A 14990-nucleotide genomic window follows, 5' to 3' on the forward strand; every position below is an offset into this window, starting at 1 on the left:
CTTTAAAAAAAAACTTCTAAAACGCAAGCAAACTAAACATGCTACTACAACACAATGCAGAAAACCAAAACAAGTAAAACAAACTGTTATACAGACTGAGTGCCCATGATAATTCGCACAATCCTCATCATTCACGATTGGAACAATGAATACTGCTACACTATGTGGATGCCCAACAAGAAATACCATAACTCAACCTGGACTGTACAAATGCAAAATACATGTTTCAATAATTCCATTTGGGAGAACATTTCTGATATAATAAAACTTTCTTAGGAGAAGGAAGCGAGATCTTTTCAGTGTCCTGATATGCAAATTCCATGTTAGAAGCTCATCTACTGTCAAGCCCAAATAATTTAAAGATATGGTTTTGGAGACTATACTACAGTTATAGTCCTCACTCTTTTGGAATGAACAATTTAAACTATGATATCTAAGAAGGTTAGGAGGATCAAATGAAGACAATGAGAAACAGATGAAATTTGTTTTGTCAGAGTTTAATGCCAGCCTATTTACTCCAAACCACAAACTTAAGTCATTCAAATTGCTCTGCATCATAGAATGTTACTGTTCAGCGTCCTTAGCAACATACGCCAAGGCTGTGTCATCAGTGAATGAAGTGATTGAGCCGTGGAATTCATGAGCGAAAAGATCATTAATATATATCAAAAATAAAACTGGACCCAAGACAGAACCCTGTGAAACACCACAGCGTAGCAGACGCAACGTTCCACTTCACACACGCTTCAGCGAAATGCACTGCCTCCTGTCTCTCAGATATGATCCAAACCACTGAAGAAGATTTCCCCTGATGCCGGCCTTGTTCAACTTATCCAATAAAATTGAATGATCAACAGTTTCAGAAGCCTTTCTCATATCCAGAAAAAGCCCTGACACCCTCAATCCTTCAGAGCTAATCAGTCCTGGATAGATTTGAGACATGAAGTAGTCTAGTGCCATTCCAGTACTTAACCCCTCCTGGAATCCAAACTGACAAGAATTAATGAATTTATTACTGTGCAAAAATTTTAGAAGACGCTTTTTTATAAAATTTTCAAACAGTTTAAAAAATATTGAAAGGAGAGAGACCGGTAATTATTTCTATAATTTAAAACTTAATTCCCCACCTCATCCTCATCTCCTCCTTTGGAAATAGTAACCACATTGGCAAATTTCGAAAGAGAGGGAAACTCACCATTGAAGATACCAGTATTGAATATATCCACCAGATCCGGAACAATAGGCATTGCAATTTCTTTTATTAGGCGTGACAATATTCCATCCATTCCAGGAGACTTGTCATTTTCTAAAGAATTTATCAAGGAATAGACTCCATGGTAATGAATGGGTTCAAAAAAAGCTGTAGAGCAGGAAGTACCACTTTTAAAATGTCTAGTATAGGACTGTTTTGACCTATTATTGGGCACACTAATAGAATTTATTACTTCTTTCGGAACATTGACGAAATATTCATTAAATATATATTCTTTATCTTCGTCATATATCTATATATATTCAATATATTCTATATATAGAATATCATTAAGATATTCTATATCTTCAATAACAGTTTCATTCTTCCCAATACGCTCAATAGGTTTCCTAACTGAGACCAGTCCAGATACTTCATTTATTATCTTCCATTGGCCTCTGGATGATAGCTGACCAATCTCCTCAAGATATCATTGTTTGGCCGCCTCTACCCAAGTCTTTATTCTATTACTATAAACAGTTGAATTATGTTTCATCTGCATGTTATGTGGATTTTTACATAACTTTTTATATATCACGGTTTTGAATTGCAACACAGAGACCATCAGTTATCTGGGGCTTAATTTTTTTCAATGTTTGATTTCTAATTCTGTAATCAACAATATGGATCTATTAATGGTGGTACAAAGAATATCTAAAAACATTAAAAATGTTTAATCAACATTATTACTCAAGAGAACTTCGCTCCAATCATGTTCATATAATAAATTCCTCAGCAGTTCATAGTTTATAACTTCTTTTGGGCCTTTTATGATACAATTCCTATTAGATACTTTAGAAATACTCAGTGACGTAGCTCTATGGTCAGTTAAGTGAGTCTCAGTGACACCACTTCTTGCCATGCGTTTACTAGCAGACCTTGAAAACAAATGATCGATGCAAGATCCACTTTCATTATTTGAAACTCTTGTTACAGAGTTAATCAAAGATGAAAACCCATTCGAAGACATAATTTCAAGATATTAATCAGTTCTGGTACTATTATTATCTTACAGATCTATTATTATCTACCACATCACCCGCTGGAAGACGAGAACATTATCAAGACTATTGGAAAATAAATCAACATCATACCCATGCCACCTATACAAGCTAAGAATTGACAAAGTATATGTTCTCAATTTAACCTGCAACAAAATAGCTTCCGCGCCCACTATTTCGCAGTTCAATCTGATTATATCATTATCATTTCTAACAAAAGCTAAAACTCCAGATGCTCTAGAGAAACTATCACATGCAATATGGTTACTATATCCTTGAATTGAGTACAAGGACGCTTCATCATGAGACTGTAGCCAGATCTCAGACAAAACAATAACATCAGGTATGTATTTCCAGCAGCTCAAGTACGAGAGAAAAGCATCAAAATTGCAATCCACGCTTCTAATATTCTGATGGAGGATTATAAAATCATTGACATCTGTCAAGAAACAATTGTTCACCTCATTGGGTGAATTCGTCAACGGGCGGTATTATAAAGTTGGGAGCACATGAATTGAAGGAGTCAAATTATTTCAGTGTGAGGAATTGTATATTTTACAAGAGTGTGTTTCTGAGGGATGTAGACCTGTAGTGAGAAAGTGAAAAAGAGAGGATTTAATTGAATTGCTGCATTAGCTTTTTTGCACATCCGGGCTCTCTCACATTCAACCATCAACCTTCAGTACGATGCTACATCAACTATATTAATAAAGCAATATAAAATCTTATAGCACTCTTTTTTACAAAAAAACTTTGAAATAGATCGACTAAAGGTAATGAAGGGTGCTATAAGATTCCATATTGTTTTATTAATTTAAAAAGTAGCTCATGTCAATAAGTGTTTTTATCATCTATATTATACAATCCTACTCAGTGGAATGGGGGAATTCACAATATTACAAGCAAGAGTTGATAGTAATGAATATAATTGACACAGAAAATCTAGGAATGTAGACATGGAAAAGTCAAATTCAAGATAGGTAGAAAATAATATGTCTGAAGCATTGTGAAGCATTGTATGAAATAATAACAAAACCCTGAGGGAAAAGAAAGGAGAGAAGCATGGAAAATATTACCAATCACAATGAATGTACAATGCAATTTGAATGTAGAATGTAATTTCACACTGTATGAAATTAATAAAAGTTATTGATTTATAGAATAACTAGCAAGAACCCGTGCTTCGCAAGGATCTATTTTAAAACTTGACAAAATGAAAACTTGACGTAATGAAATTTTGAAGAATTGAGAATAGGCCTATAACCATCCTTGGTTAATCAAGAGTCTATAAGCAAAATTTCAAGTTATTTAGTCCAGTAGTTCAGACGTGATGATGCGTCAAACATAATTTTCCTATCCCGTACGTGCATAAGCCAGCTCTTTACTTAATATAATTATTATAGATATAGTTGATGACTGCAAGAGATAGGACTGTGGAACAGAATAGTGGTGGAACTATGATAGCGCCAGAAGTGTCTCAAACACAATAGTAGGTACTACATGAACTTTTTGAAAGTGATTTGAAAAAATGTTAAAACAACAGAACTGAATCCTTATCATTCTACCTTCATTTAGAGAGGCTTTTGTTTGAGCCGAATGGAAATCTATCTATAAAAAAATGAATGTCTGTTTGTGTGTTTGTTTGTATGTTTGTTTGTTCCCTGTAGACTTGAAAACTACTTGACATAACGGCATGAAACTTTTGGAATACGGTATGTTGTGTGAATATTGGGGATGGTTTCTGAACAGGAATTTTAATAGGGGGGCTAATAATAATTATTCATTAATCCATTTTACAGACATATGTTTTCGAAATTTTCGGCCGAGCGGCTACTGAAGAACGAAAAGATGATCTTGATTCAAGATCATATTGTGATAATATGATTTAGCATCTAAAGTTACGAGCTGTAATAAACATAAATCACCCTGTGATGAATTATTGTGTACTGGTATTAAAACGGTAGTTTGGAGTTGAAGTGTAGTTGATTGGTACCAGCTGTTGATAATGGTTCCTTAGAAGACCTATACAAATAATTATCACTCCCCTATCATTGAGAAACTGGAAAATGTTGAGAAAAATTATTCATCTTAAATGAAAGATATATATATATATATATATAAATATATATATATATATATATATATATATATATGATGTCACGGCATATTTTCCAATAACAATGGAAACAGCTTAAATCAAAAGGATTTTGAGAGTAGGCGCCAATCTCTGAGTACATTATCTCCTATTTCCGATAACAGAGAGCGCTCCTTTCCTTACAGCTGATAGATTGGTCAGCCAATAACAAAAATATATATATATTGTATAATATATATGTATAGTATTCATATTGCATTCATTAATTACTGAAGAATGAAAGAATAATTTACAATTTTTTGAATTTAGCTTAGCTTATATTCATCCTAAAATGGAAAGAATATGGAATTCTGTGTGATTCATCGTACATCGCATATTTCCTGGATCATATATCGACAATCTACAGCTATGAAAACATTGAATATTTTTCTTTGAAACACTGATATAACCTTTTTTTTAATTGAAAACTTTACTGATAGATATTACTACCAATTGATTGAGAAGAATAATATGTTTCCGGAATAATGAATGCTGCATGACAAAGCACATAGGAAGTCCTTATTGAGATGTAAATGAACATGTTGATTGTCAGATAAATTTCATGATTCACCAAATAAAGTCAAGTGTAACATGAGCTACATTGGCGGTACGAAGTTCGCTGGGTAAGCCAATTGTAAATTAAGCATTATTATTAATAGACAACGCTGAAAAAGACAGGCTCAATCACCAGGAATACTATAAATCTATGACGGACCAGTTAGCCATCAATTTTGAGTAGTTCAATTACTTCCATCATGGACACTGGATACATTATGGACAATTAATACGTATGAAATTTATTAGCTACCGTACAGAATAAAAAAATTTTGATTGCAGTGACCCCGACTACTGTATTATGAATCGGATCAAAACCATTCGGATCAAATATAAGGAATTACTCGCATCTCTCATCAACTCTTAATTTTCATTCACAAAATATTAACAAAAAATATATATATTAAGTTATATTTAATAAACTCACGGCTAGTACTCAAGTTTGTCTTTTTCTGGCCGTGCTACAAATAAATGTAGGTACATGTTTGACATTTTGTTTCTGTAATCTTGTTGTCTATTAAGAAAGTTTTCAATGTGATTTTTGATGGCAATAAAATTTGAATTTGAAAAAAGAATTATCAACAAACTCCTAACCAAAGAAAACCTTTGTGCTCTGTTCTAATCGGAGTGTATGAGACTCCATATACAGCTGATGGAAGGCGCAAACTGAACTGGCCAAGCATAAAACGATGGAACAAACACGTTGTAAGCTCGCGCTCTCAATCAACGCAAAATCAATTCGATCAGCTAATTGATGAAATTGTTTCAAGCTTTCCAATGATTACAACATATGTTAGAATATCATGTGTCAATTATCTCAGTTCCATATGGAGTTCACCTTACCATAAGCTTACTTAATAGGATCCTTTTTATTATCCTTTTTATTAATCCTTAGAGGCAAAATATCTCAAAATCCATTCTTAGTGCGCATCTAGCATGTTTGGAGAATATTTGTGCGAAGTTTCAAGTCTGTAGGCCAATAAGTTTGAGCTGTAGTGTGATTTTATCTCAAAATTTTCGAAAAGTGCACTCTCCTGAACCCCCCTGTGCTCCTGATTGAAATTTTTCTGCATAGATCTGATTTTTTTCGTACCTGAACGAAAAAGTTCCTCATGACTTTGCTGTGCGATGAACGGTTAAAAAGTGAAAATTTTGGGGACCCCAGCTCCCTCAGGGAGGGGCAGATTTCTGAAAATCCTTTTGTAGTGGATGTTTTGAGGCTACAATAAATAATTGAGCGAAATTTCAAGTTTTTAGGCTTAGTAGTTTGGGCTGTGGTGTGATTTCAGTTTGTCGGGGCTTAGCCTTTTAGATATAGGTAGAAGAAGAAGAAGAAGAAGAAGAAGAAGAAGAAGAGAAAGAAGGAGAAGAGGAGTAAGAAGAAGAAGCATAAGAAGAAAAAAGAAGAAGAAGAAGAGAGGAAAAAGATAGATTATTATGTTGCTTTGGCCAGTGATCTGTATAAATGCCCTGTAACAAGTAAAGGTGCGTCCACACATGCCGAACCGAACCTCGAACTGCGCAGCAAACCGTGCATTCCTCCGAACATCTTACCTTTCAACGAACATGAGCTTATGTTTCATAATGTTAAAAATCAGCTGTTAATCATTCGCCGTACCGCACTCCGAACCATTCGCCGTGCCGCTTGCCTCTGTTCTAACTGCTCGCCTCACCTCACTCCGAACGCTGAACTTTTCAGCCAATCAGAGCCCTCGATTACAATATTCGCCGTGCAGCTCGCTCCACAATATTTTGGCTATCCATCACAATTGGAAAACATGCGAACATGAATACAGAAGTATGGGCAATTTTTTATTTGATTAAATTCATGTTTTGAAGAATTCATTGTTACGAATGATGAATTGATAGGTGCTTATAAATATTTTCTAATTCAAATGAAATAACTTCTGAAAAAAAAATGATTGGATAAATACCAATATTGAATTATTGTTGATCAAGAACTCAGTACCTACATCGACAATTCATTCAACTAATTCTGTATTGATAAAATTATAATCATTTCCTTCATTGATAATCAATTTCATCAATCAATCATCAACTAACTGAAAATAGTACTTCAATTTCCATGAATTTATTAATAGAATTATATAAATCTAAAGTGTAGGTCATATCTAAATTCACAAAGAGTTCGATTCTTGTTGGCAAGATAGGTGTTATTCAATGCAGAAATCATTGTTATTTTACCAAAAGATAGGATAAAATGAATAGTTCTCTTTCAGGGGGAGTTTTGACAACCCACAAAACTCATTTTTCATTTGAAGAAATAATATCAAAAAGGTGCATAGGACCTTCCTTTTTCGTTCATCTTGCCAAAATTCCCCTCATTTCAATATTAAAATTTTCGACTGACTGTACAGTGAGTCAATCATTCTATCAAGGCTTGAATGATTATGAAATTTTAATTAAATAAAAATGGTAGAGAATAATTATCTTGTAAATATCAACACCATTATTTAAAAACATATTAACTGCATGCGTTTCCATATTGCCGATACAGCATTGATAAAACTGTTGGCGTTTATTTAGCAGTCTCAAAAGAATGTTCTAGCTGAAAAATTAATAATACATGCCACGTGTAGGCTTATACATTGCATCAGGAAAACGAATTTCAAAACTATGGTTTTTCTAAACATATGTTTTTGAGATAATTTCTTTGATGCAGCTGTTTCACATTCACCATTATAAATAATTATAATGGTTATAGATAATTTATAATTTATAATTATTATACAGAGTTGTGAAAATAAAAATATTTATTGATTACCAAAACAATACTATTATAATATTAATGATAATAATTAATTATTGAAACAATACTTTCATTATATCAATAATAATAATAATATTATCAAACATATTTATCAATTATCAGAACAATATTATTGTGGTTGAGTGGAATCAGGTAGAAAGCGATAATAAAACAGATGTTCTTTTTTGAATTTCTATCATATTATTTTGTTATTGCCAATGATTACAACATATGTTAGAATATCACATGTCAATAAATAAATAATTATCTCATTGCCATATGGCACTCACCTTACCATGCTCATAACCTTACTTAATAGGATCCTTTTTCATCCTTTGAAACCCTTAGAGGCAAAATATCTCAAAATCCGTTCTTAGTGCGCGTCTAGCATGTTTGAAGAATATTTGTGCAAAGTTTCAAGTCTGTTGGACAATTAGTTTGAGCTGTAGTGTGATTTTACATCAAAATTTTCGAAAAATGCCTTCTCCTGGACCCCCCTGTGCTCCTGATCGAAATTTTTCTGCATAGATCTAATTTTTTTCGTAGCTGAACAAAAAAGTTCCTCATGACTTTTCTGTGAAATGAGCGGTTAAAAAACACAAAATTTTGGGGGGAGCCCAGCTCCCTCAGGGGGGCAAATTTCTGAAAATCCTTTCTTGGTGGATGTTTTCAGGCTATCATAAACAATCGTGCAAAATTTCAAGTTTTTAGGCTCAGTAGTTTGGGCTGTGGTGTGATTTCAGTCTGTCGGGGCTTAGCCTTTTATAAGTATAGAGATCTCACCATAATTAAGAATCACTCTGTATATGTTGCTGGTTCAAGACCTATGAAACTCTTTTTTTCGCTACAAAATTTCAACCCCTATAAAGATCATTAACTTGATTCTTTACAGAATAAATAGTTAATAGATAATTATTCAATTCCATAAAGTTTGCTCTCCATATCATTTTGATGATGCACTTATTGTATCAATAGTATCAATTATTGTATCAATCAATAAAAAAATAAGTGGATTACATTATTTTACAACATTAGATTTCCCCGGTGCAAAGCACGGGTAAACCGCTGGTCATTCATAATCAGTAGTGCAGACGTTGATTAACTCTTAATATCGGGGGACCGATCGGTTATCCATTTATTGATAAACAAAACACAATTCTTTAAAATGATTGGGGAAGGACTAACAGGCACAGTCCAAAACTCTTTTTCCCCCATTTTCGATTCATACACTCTAAATAGTCCAAAAAGTTATGTTCCATACACTTGAATTCAGGTCCAATTTTCAGTCCAAACATTTGTAAAGAGATAAGTTTTAATTTAGATTGTCTACAAACCAAATTGAATAACAAAATAACACTCACTAATCACTTAAAACTGTAAAAAAATATTATTTTTTTTTTTTAATTATGATATGCTTCATTTTTGAATGATATATAATGTCATGCTAACAAATCAGATATTTTGAATAAGTTTATTAAAATTTCTAGATAATTGTTCTCGTCATTTAAAGCTGATTGATTAAGAGCCACCCAGCAGCTGAGTGCATCTGCTGAAAAAAGTTTCATTAGGGTTGAAGGATTAAAAAAAATTTACATTTTTAATGAATTTGGAAACATCGCAAAAATATGTTTTCATTTGAAATATTACTATTATTTTTGATCAATTATGGATAATTTTACCTTATAAACCCTTCAGATTTGTTTATTTTTGTGGGTCGTGTTCATATATTTATACGTCAGCTTATGAACTTCGGGGATGAGCTATTTTGATTTTCCATAAAAAGCACTAGCTCACTCACTTTTTTATCATCCACAGACGACGAAAGTCTCAGCTGTTTTTCCAAGGATAAATGATCCTTTCCATGTTCTTCAGCGAGTTTTCCCAGGGATGAGACCTAGTGCAATCGAATTTTTACATCATAAATCGACTATGTTTCAAATTTCGTGAAAAATGTTGAAGCCGTTTTTGAGATCCGTTGAACATAAATAGACATATGAATGACCATAATAAATAACCATAGAAATACTCATAAAAATAACCAAATATATAAATATATACAGGAATTGCTGGCTGAATATAATAGGATTTGGCAAAGTCACACTCATTGGTTCTGATTTCAATAGTCCAATGACTATATTTTCCTGCGGTTGACTATAATCATAGAAAAAATTTCTATGATCATTAAAAGCATAGAATAACAATTATGCTATATTTTCTCTATGCTATAAGTAATTCTCTCGAATAAGACATCCAATTAGTCCTATTGGAATAATAGTCCGGGAGCAAATAACGTCATAACGTCAAATAATGTCATGAATAACGAACTTCGTGGTCATTTTTGAGTAACAGCCGACGAAGATGTCTCAATTCGTTAGGTCTAGCATAATAAGGTTCGTGATATTGATAAGTCGAAATCACAGGCAAACACCTTAGAAACAAGATGGCCGCTAAGATTTCCAGGGTTTTGCTATATCGCTTGTATTTCAATAAAGGTAATATTTTTTAGTTATAACCTTCAAAAGCCCAAAAAAAACTTTTTTCCAAATTTGTTCAAATTTCATTCCATCAAAACTTTTTTAGTGCAAGAGATGCAGGGACATTCCAGCACTATGAAATTTAGAGCGTTTTCAACTTTGGAACGATATATCTTCAGGTGCTGTACGTCGAAAAATGAGTTCTGTAGCGCTCTCCAAAGAAAACCCTGCATGATCTCCCGGTGCGTTTTTCCTTATGCATGAGGTAACAAGCTAGAACAATAAAATCGATTTTTTCATGACTATTTCAAAATAGAGACTTGCAAATGGTCTCAATATCTACGTTACAACAAGACGAATAAGAATATTTATGATGGAAACAACGAATGTCACTTATTCGAAATCATTGAAACATACAAGATGGCGGTCATTATTGACAGAAACATTTTTATATCGATTGTTATTCAGTTATTGTGAAAGATATCGGATTGGTTTCATCACCAAAGTGTTTAGAATCAACCAAACAATGATGTTCGAGAGAATCATCTCATTTCGACCACCACTCTTTCCATTATTTATTCAACTTCAAAAACTTGAAACATACATTTTTCGTGGACAATATTTCACTTTCAATCCTGTATATGTATTCGCAGTAGACAAACACTAGAATTATTGGCACATTGTTGTAGAATATTTTCAAAGCTTCAAAATGACATCTGGTTGGAGGCTGTAAGTCCATATTTTACGGCTGCAGCGGCATCGGAAAAAGAGTAAAAAGTACTGTTTGCAGCGGAAAACAAGCTTTTTCCACCAAATGCCAATCCCAACAATTAGAAACCCGTGTAACTCACGACTCTTTGAAGGTACATATTTGGGAATGGTATCAATCTCTTTATAATGATGTGTAGAAATAGATTATCCATCATGGCAATCTCAAAAATGTTTGTTATCATGAAAAAAACAAGATGACGGCAAAAATATGTTGATTTTCAAAAAATCATCTGTAATTCTAGTAATGTCGATGATATCGGATCAATTAAGTCATCTGGAAGCTCCAATACAATCATACAACAGTATCCGAAATATTAATCCGATTCCACCAACTTTTACTATGGTTAATATAACTACAAACTAATTGAAATCAGATTTGCGGCTGCCATCTCCCCTGCATTTTCTGAGATGACAAACATTTTTGAGATTGCCATCATGGATAATCTATTCCCACAAATCTTTACGGAGAGATTGATATTATTTTCAGGTCTGTACTTTCAAGGGGTCATGAGTTACAAGGTTTTCTAATTGTTGGGATTGGCATTTGGTGGAGAAAGCATGTTTTCCGCTGCAAACAGTACTTTTTACTCTTTTTCCGATGACGCTCCATCAGTGAAATATGGACTTACAGCCTCCAACCAGATGTCATTTTTAAACTTTGGAAAATAAATATTCTACAGCACTGTGCAAGTGATACTAGTTAATTTCCTTGCCCTATTACTATAGGTGAGGAAAGTATTGCTTTCCGAAAAAAATTAAGGTACCCCAATCTCTAAATTTCTATATACGTTTCAAGGTCCCCTGAGTCCAAAAAAGTGGTTTTTGGGTATTGGTCTGTATGTGTGTGTGTGTGTGAATAAATAATGAGAAGAGTGGTCGAAATGAGATGATTCTCTCGTACATCAATTTTTGGTTCAATCTAAACAGTTTGGTGGTGAAATCAATCCGATATCTCTCACAATAACTGGATAACAAGCGATCAATAACGACTTCCATCTTGTATTTTTAATTATTGATGTCGAATATTTCCGTTGTTTCCATCATAAATATTCTTATTCGTCTTGTTGTAACGAAGAGATTGAGATCATTCGCAAGTCTCTATCTTATATAACCTGTTGAAAGGTTTTCTCAGCAATGCATTCACTTAAAAAATTACAAGATGTCCTTCCTAGAAGTATACGATTACTACTGGTCCAATCTCTTAATTTTCCACGTTTCATGTACTGCAACTCTGTCCTCAATGGCATGCAAGTTACACTCAATGATAAAATGCAGCGCTGCCAAAATTATTGTCTTCGTTTTGTTTACTCTCTTGAACGCCATGAACATATCACCACAGCTTACATTGCTAGTTACACCCTTAAGCTTCCCGATCAGAGTCGTTTCAGAATAATCAAACTTGTTTGAGATACTTTCAAAAATGGCAATTCCAACTATTTCAAAAATAATTTCAAATTATTGTTTCCGATGGTAGGAGGATAGACGCTTCCCATACTATAACTGGTGCAAATACTCTCAGGATACCTAATAATTGAACCATAATCCATCCCAAATCATTCCTTGTCAGTGCTTGTCATGAATGAAATAGACTTCCCTACTCTATTAGATGCATTGAGATCCGAGCGGGCTTCATCCTGTCTTTGAAAAAGTATCTTATAGAGAAAATGACTGAGTCTGTCCAACCCCAGAGCACTGCATGACAAATATTCTAATCTCCCTTCCTTTCCATCCTTCATCCATTTTCCACATCCCATCTCCATTCTACATAATACATATTTATCTTCTCATCTCAAGATTCTCTGTTCTTCAGTATTGTATATTGTCAATATTACTCAATCAATTTCTTGAATTTTAATTAAATCCCACCCCATAACATTTGTTCCATTATTTATCTAATTTTAGTTATCAATGCAATATTGTATTCACTATTATTCAATATTTCATTCATTCATCTCATAATTCTAAGATTCAAAACAACTAGTTATCAACTCATTAAGTGATTTTTCTTATTTGAACTTTACTTCGAGTTATAATTCCTAACAGCTCTAATTCATCTCAACACGGTCGTGTGTTAATGGGAATGATATTTTATATCCTTCTAAGAGAATCGACAATTATTTGTTGAACCACCGCCGATTTATGAAGTTACATCACATTATTATATTATCGATATTCTAATTGCATTCTATTATTCTCATTGAATAATTATTTATACTTTGTGAAATTCCTTGAATAACTAGCATTATCATCATTTAATGTAAATTAGTGTATAAACCAGTAAATATTGTAACATACATAAATAAAGTAATCTAATCTAATCTTAAAGTAGTCATGAAAAATTGATTTTATAGTTCTAGCTTGTCACCTCATGCATATGGAAAACCCACCAGGAAATCAAGCAGGGATTTCTCTGGAGGGCGCATTGAGATATATTGTTCCAAAGTTGAAAAAACGCTCCAAATTTCATAGATTTGAAATTCCTCTATATCTTTCGCCCAAAAAAAGTTATAATGAACTTGAATTTGAACAAATTTATAAAAAAAGTTTTTTGGGCTTTTGAAGGTTATAACACTGAAAAATAATGCGTTTTAGAGGAAAATTTCATAGAACAAAAATTGTAGATGAAGAATTGAGAAATATTTTCGTCTGGAAAAACGGTTGAATATTCCGAACCGTTATTTAATTCCAAGCGATATAGCCAAACCCTGAATATTTTGGTGGCCATCTTGTTTCCGAGGTCTTTGCCTGTGATTTCGACTTATCATCACGAACCTTATTATGCTAGACCTAACGGAGGAATTGAGACGTCTTCCACGGCTGTTACTCAAAAACGACCACAGAATGACATTTGCTCCCGGACTAGAAATGAATTATTAATTTTCCTAAATCAAATGTTTGAAGTGAAATCTATATTCCTCGATTAATATGATAGTGTTGGGATTAAATGATCTTATTCATCATATGAATCAAGAATTTTTTGAAATAGAATGTTAGAAGTGGAATCAATCCTCGATTGATTTTACAATTTTTTGATGAAATAATGTATATCATCATCTGAATAATAAATTTCGAAGGGATTGACGAGTAGCTGAGAAAATGTAAGGGATTGTTGAATCACTTGGAAAATGAGTATGACATCACTGAATGAACCTTTTATGTAAATTTATGATCTCATCTACATTGGAATAGTATCATAATTGATAATTGATTGCAGGTTCTTGAAAAATCAAGTTGCCAGATTGGAAAACTACTATTTGCCGAAGGGTCAAGTGCATAGGACATCTATCAGCGATAAAGGGGTGCTTCTTGAAATCGGAATTGAAAGTGACGAAACCATCAACATACCCCATCTAGTGTGAGTCAGCCTTCTCACTACAACTGATACCATTATCAGGAAATTTCATAAAAAATAGAGCATAAGACATGTGTTCGGTAGCTACGCTCACTCACATGTATCTCAACTCTACATCTATTGCCCCCCTGAATCGTTCTTGAATCGTATTTTTATATTGTTATAATGAAATGAAGGATAAAATGTTACATCTTTATACATATTAATCTGACGATTTTTTAGTAACTTAATAATTGTTGTTTGAACCACTGTCATTGAAAAGGCGGGAATGTTGCACATCGATAGTTCTATTCTTGCCATTTCAGTAGCCAGTATGTCGTGGTCAAGTGAACATCAAGCGATTGTGATTGAAGGTTATTTTAAAAATAATGACTCAGTTATTTTAACACAGCGTTTATGTCGCAGACATATCAATAATTTAAATCGGCACGCACCTGTTCCCAGTAGAAATACGATCTTGTTGTGAGTAAAGAACTTCTGGAACACGTTGTCTGATTTAAAAACGAAACCAACAGGACGGAAACGAACCATGAGAACGCCTGAAAAACGCCTGAGTAGCGGTTACTTGGTCTCCACGACGTTCAGCAGCAAACGATGCTGTTGCGCTGGACATTTCTGATCGAAGTGTACGACGAATATTCTTCATTCCGACCTGAAATTCCATCCGTATAAGATAATGTT

At 33.4% G+C, this 14990-nt stretch overlaps 1 protein-coding gene across 2 annotated transcripts in view; it reads left to right on the plus strand.

Annotated features, from left to right (window-relative positions):
• Positions 1 to 14990, plus strand: part of LOC111054806 — a 724817-nt gene that overhangs the window by 647811 nt on the left and 62016 nt on the right. For both annotated transcript variants that reach the window (XM_039419907.1, XM_039419906.1), the window contains exon 22: positions 14172 to 14312. In XM_039419907.1, coding sequence (XP_039275841.1) covers positions 14172 to 14312 — 141 coding nt within the window. The remainder of the gene's footprint in view (positions 1 to 14171; positions 14313 to 14990) is intronic.

This window comes from Nilaparvata lugens, chromosome 2 (assembly GCF_014356525.2).
Source record: "Nilaparvata lugens isolate BPH chromosome 2, ASM1435652v1, whole genome shotgun sequence".
In the NCBI taxonomy this organism is placed as follows: Eukaryota; Metazoa; Arthropoda; class Insecta; order Hemiptera; family Delphacidae; genus Nilaparvata; species Nilaparvata lugens.